Below are 6000 nucleotides of genomic sequence, written 5' to 3'. Positions count from 1 at the left end.
TACTTGCTTACTTGCTTATGGTTGTCCATCGATTCGATGATGACCATCTTCTTTTATTTATGAGTCTGCTGATGTTTGAAAAGTCCGATCCTGGATCTACAGATGCGGTTACAGACCGGGCATGTGAAGGAGGTGCTGGGGGGAGCAGGGGTGGCTTGGCGAGCATGCCTCTTCACGCGTTTTGCTGCACGGTGTTGTGTGCGCTGTTCCTCAATATAATCCACTCCTTGTGAGGAGTGGGAGCGCCAGAGGTCTCGGCAGGAAGCAAGTTCCTCCAGTGAAGAGGGGTTGATCTGGCATCTCTTCAGTGTGGTCTTCATTTGGTCTTTGAACCGCTTCTTCTGCCCACCAGCACTGCGTTGGCCTAGGTGTAACTGACCATAGAGGATTCTGCGTGGGAGTCTATGGCTGGGCATTCGGATGACATGCCCCAACCACCTGAGTTGATGTTGGGTCATGATGGATTCCACGCTGCAGCTACCTGCCCTCTCCAGCACTTCTGTGTGCGGCACTCTGTCCTTCCATGTGATGCCAAGGATCTTCTGCAGACATCTTACATGGAAGGTCTCCAGGCTTCTCAGATGGCGGCTGTAGATAGTCCATGCCTCACATCCGTACAGTAATGCAGTGATGCATACTGCTCTGTAGACCAGCACTTTGGTGTGGAGTTTGAGGTTGCTGTTCTGAAAAACCCTTCTCCTTAGACGACCAAAAGATGCTGATGCTTGCTTGAGGCGGTTCTGGATCTCGTCATCCATTGAGCAGGTGTCAGACATTATGCTCCCCAGGTATTTGAAGGTGGGCACTGTGAGCAGCTGTTGCCCTGCTGCTGTGAGGGTTATTGTGGGGTTTTGTGGGAGGTCAGCACTGGACTGACAAAGTACCTCTGTCTTCTGGGTGTTGATCGTCAGTCCCATTCTGGTATATGCAGTTACAGCTGCCGAGAGGATGTTTTGCAGAGCCTCTGGTGTATGGGAAACCAGGGCACAGTCATCGGCATATTGCAGCTCAATGATGGTCTCCGAGGTCAGTTTGGTAGTTGCCTGTAGCCTCCTGATGTTAAACAGGCTACCATCAAGCCTGAAGTCTATGGTAACTCCAGCCTGCTCCTCCATCCCCCTACGTAGCAGTGTTGTGACACAGACGAGGAAGATGTTGAAGAGAACTGGAGCCAGCACACAGCCCTGCCTCACTCCAGTTTTCACACCAAAGGGCTCTGAGTTGTGTCTTCCCACTACCACTCGGGCCATCATCCCAGAATGGAACTGTGCAAGGATGGTGAGAAACTTGGGTGGACACCCAAATCTCTTCAGGACTTGCCACAGTAGGTCCCTGCTCACTGAGACACACACACACACACACACACACACACACATATATATATATATATATATATATATATATATATATATATATATATATATATATATATATATATGTATATATATATATACACATGTATATATATATACATATATATGTGTATATATATCTATCATATATATATACATACACATATATATATACACACATATATATATACACACACATATATATATATATATACACACACATATATATATATACACACACATATGTATATACACACACATATGTATATATATATATATATATATATATATATATATATATATATACATACATATATATATATACACACACACATATATATATATATATATATATATATATATATATATACATATATATATATATATATATACCGGTATATGTATATATATATATATATATATATATATATATATATATATATATATATATATATATATATATATATATAGTGGCACAGGTGTTAGTGCATGTGCCTCACAATACGAAGGTCCTGAGTAGTCCTGGGTTCGATCCTGCTCGGGATCTTTCTATGCATTATGTCGCATTATGTTCTTCACAAGTGTATGGAAACTTTTGTCCACGACTGTATGTACTTACAGCTTGTATATAAAACCTTAATGGAGGTTTTTAAAGGCGTAATAGAGCAAATCTTGCCCGCTGACTTTTGCTAGCTTTTTTTTACGCCTTAGAATGCATTAAAAAAAAAACATGTGTTCCTGTCTTGCATAAGGATTGTGAAGTTCAAGCATAAATAAAAAACATTTGTACTTTTTCTCTTGAAATTCTCCTTTTCTCACCCTACTCTGCTTCTGACCTCACAATTAAGCTGCGTTCTGATAGGCTGCTCGTTCCTGTCGTTCGCAGGAGCGGAAGAAAAATTACGTGGTCTGTGAGTCTCTTGATCACCGAGAAGGACTCGGTCAGGAGGTCTGGGTGGGGAAGCTCCGCTCCGCTTACCTCAAATAAACAGCTGACGGGTGTGGCGGCGCTCTGAACCGCCAGACTCAGATTCTGTGTCAGCTTCGTCTTGCTCACCTGAACGCAACCCTGAAGACAACAAACATGCACCAACGTCATTTGGATTTACAAAAATATATATTTTTAAATATATAGTTTTAAAAACTATTATTAGGACACGAAAAGTCCCCATATTTTGCGGGTGCTGCAGATATGTAATTTTCTTTTTAACGTTTTTACAATTTACAGGTCCCGAAAATGAAACTTAAAAATTGGCTCTCTAGCGCCACCTTTGAAACTGGAAACAATCAGCCCCTCCTACCAGTTTCACGTATCGACACGAAAATCGCAGGAGACGTCTATCATGACGGGACGCACATAAAAGTCTCAGGAACCCACACCTGAAAACCAACAGGAAGTCGGCCATCTTAGTTTTCGTCCCCTATTGAAATTGTTGTGTTTTCTTCTTTTCGTTTGGACGCCTTTTTGAGGCCCTTAACATGCACAAAAAGTCCCCATATTTTGCAGGCAAAAGTATGAAAATATGGGTAAAAATTTTATATTTTGGAGTCCTGAGTAGTCTTGGGTTCAATCCCGGGCTCGGGATCTTTCTGTGTGGAGTTTGCATGTTCTCCCCGTGACTGCGTGGGTTCCCTCCGGGTACTCCGGCTTCCTCCCACCTCCAAAGACATGCACCTGGGGATAAGTTGATTGGCAACACTAAATTGGCCCTAGTGTGTGGATGTGAGTGTGAATGTTGTCTGTCTATCTGTGTTGGCCCTGCGATGAGGTGGCGACTTGTCCAGGGTGTACGCCGCCTTCCGCCCGATTGTAGCTGAGATAGGCTCCAGCGCCCCCCGCCACCCCAAAGGGAATAAGCGGTAGAAAATGGATGGATGGATGGAAAAATGGAAGTTCAGAATTGGCCCTCTAGCGCCACCTTTGAAATAAATAAATAAATCAGCCCCTCCTACCAGTTTCACGTATAGACACGAAAATCGCAGGAGACATCTATCATGACAGGACACACATAAAAGTCTCAGGAACCCACACCTGAAAACCAACAGGAAGTCGGCCATCTTGGTTTTTGTCTTCCATTTTTCAGCAAAAAAAGGGGTCGTACTTTAACGAACTATTCCTAGGGACTTTGACCAAATGAGTCGTAATTAAAAAGACAGATACTACACATATGGCCGATGATAAAACATGCACCAACGTCACATCTGCTCAGTAGACACGCGGACAAGGCTCTGAGTTGTTTTTTAACGATATCCTTCAGGGAACGCTACCTCTAAATCACTTTAAAAATGCACTCAAAAACCGTCAACAATAACCACGCTGTAGCGACATTGTTATCGGAAGAGCCAACACTGAGGAACTTGTCAGGTCCAGACAAAGATTACATATTTTGGGGGTCCCGAACACGAAATTTCAAAATTCCATCTCTAACGCTCCATTGAAAATTAGATAAAAATGAGCACAGATTCACGTATCGTCAGGAAAACCGCCGGAGAATTCCACTGTGGAGGGGGGCACGGCCTGCGGCGGAACAAGGTGTTCAAGGACCGGCCTCGAAGACAGCGACAGGTGAGTGGATGGCCCAGGTGGGCCTTGTTATCTAATCACCTGTCGCCCTTATTAGCAGCAGCCGGACCGAGACACGGGGTTGGAGCTGGAGTGGGAGCCAGAGAGAGAGAGAGAGAGAGAGAGAGAGAGAGAGAGAGAGAGAGAGAGAGAGAGAGAGACATAGACGCAGCATTTTTTTTTTTTGCTGGAAAGCAAAACACTTGCACTATTTTATGAAAATAAAACAGTGTTGTAACCCTGATCCAGGCTCTCGTGGCACTGTGTGGTGGTCCGAGGAACCCACTAGAGGGCAACCTCCACATTCACCATTACAGGACGCATGTAAAAGTCCCAAGAAGCCAAATTTGGTTTTTTTCAGGCCAAAAACGCTATAAGATGTACCGTATTTCTCGGACTATAAATCGCAGTTTTTTTCCATAGTTTGGCCGGGGTTGCGACTTATACTCAGGAGCGACTTATGTGTGAAATTATTAACACATTACCGTAAAATATCAAATAACATTATTTCGCTCATTCACGTAAGAGACTAGACGTATAAGATGTCATGGGATTTAGCGATTAGGAGTGACAGATTGTTTGGTAAACGTATAACATGTTCTATATGTTATAGTTATTTGAATGACTCTTACCATAATATGTTACGTTAACATACCAGTTGGTTATTTATGCCTCATATAACGTACACTTATTCAGCCTGTTGTTCACTATTCTTTATTTATTTTAAATTGCCTTTCAAATGTCTATTCTTGTTGTTGGGTTTTATCAAATAAATTTCCCCCAAAAAATGCGACTTATACTCCAGTGCGACTTATATATGTTTTTTCCGTCTTTATTATGAAATTTTCGGCCGGTGCGACTTATACTCCGGAGCGACTTATACTCCGAAAAATACGGTAGTTATTATCAATTGAATAATAATAATAATAACAATAATAATTAGGGATGTCCGATAATGGCTTTTTGTCGATATCCGATATTGTCCAACTCTTTAATTACCGATACCGATATCAACCGATATATACAGTCGTGGAATTAACACATTATTATGCCTAATTTGGACGACCAGGTATGGTGAAGATAAGGTAGTTTTAAAAAGAATTAATAAAATAAAATAAGATAAATACATTAAAAACATTTTCTTGAATAAAAAAGAAAGTACAACAATATAAAAACAGTTACATAGAAACTAGTAATGAATGAAAATGAGTAAAAATTAAGTGTTAAAGGTTAGTACTAGTAGTGGACCAGCAGCACACACAATCATGTGTGCTGACGGACTGTATCCCTTGCAGACTGTATTGATATATATTGATATATAATGTAGGAAGCAGAATTCTTGTATAAAAACATCATAAATTTTACAGTAAAATTACGCTTTGAACCCTGCGGTTTATAAAACCGTGCGGCTAATTTGTGGATTTAAAAAAAAAAAAAATTTTGTCATAAAAAAATACAATCGTGTGTGCTTACGGACTGTATCCCTTGCAGACTGTATTGATATATATTGATATATAATGTAGGAACCAGAATATTAATAACAGAAAGAAACAACCCTTTTGTGTGAATGAGTGTAAATGGGGGAGGAAGGTTTTTTTGGGTTGGTGCACTAATTTTAAGTGTATCTTGTGTTTTTTAATGTTGATTTAATAAAAAAAACAAAAAACAAAAAACAAAAAAAAAAAACGATACCGATAAAAAAACAAAACGATACCGATAATTTTCGATATTACATTTTAACGCATTTATCGGCCGATAATATGGGCCTATTATCGATAAATGCATCTATAATAGTAATAATATAATGAATTTTTACATTTTTTTTTTCTTTCTCTTTTTCTCTCTTGTTTCGTATGGGAAATGTGCTTCACTATACAAACTTCTCCACTTATAAACCCTGTTTAAGAACCAACTTCTTCGGCTTATCCAAAGTCGGGTCGCGGGGGCAGCAGCCTAAGCAGAGAAGCCCAGACTTCCCTCGTTCCACCCGTCCACTCAAGATATTAAATTGAGGTTCCACGGTATGCCAAATATCGGCGCCAATAATCGGTCGATAGATCCCAACTGGCCGCTCCGACGTCAGCA

At 40.7% G+C, this 6000-nt stretch overlaps 2 protein-coding genes across 3 annotated transcripts in view; one reads left to right on the top strand and one right to left on the bottom strand.

The window, feature by feature from the left end:
• Window positions 1–6000, top strand: part of LOC133572070 (alpha-1,3-mannosyl-glycoprotein 4-beta-N-acetylglucosaminyltransferase C-like) — a 490538-nt gene that overhangs the window by 1359 nt on the left and 483179 nt on the right. The gene's annotated exons all lie outside the window — the stretch shown is intronic.
• Window positions 1–6000, bottom strand: part of ankrd27 (ankyrin repeat domain 27 (VPS9 domain)) — a 60424-nt gene that overhangs the window by 26789 nt on the left and 27635 nt on the right. For both annotated transcript variants that reach the window (XM_061924726.2, XM_061924727.2), the window contains exon 12: window positions 2332–2421. In XM_061924726.2, the coding sequence (XP_061780710.1) occupies window positions 2332–2421 (90 nt within the window). The remainder of the gene's footprint in view (window positions 1–2331; window positions 2422–6000) is intronic.

The sequence above is a fragment of the Nerophis lumbriciformis genome, linkage group LG29, assembly GCF_033978685.3.
Source record: "Nerophis lumbriciformis linkage group LG29, RoL_Nlum_v2.1, whole genome shotgun sequence".
NCBI lineage: Eukaryota > Metazoa > Chordata > Actinopteri > Syngnathiformes > Syngnathidae > Nerophis > Nerophis lumbriciformis.
Note: the sequence above shows the minus strand (reverse complement) of the source record. Positions and strands in the feature narration are given on the sequence as shown.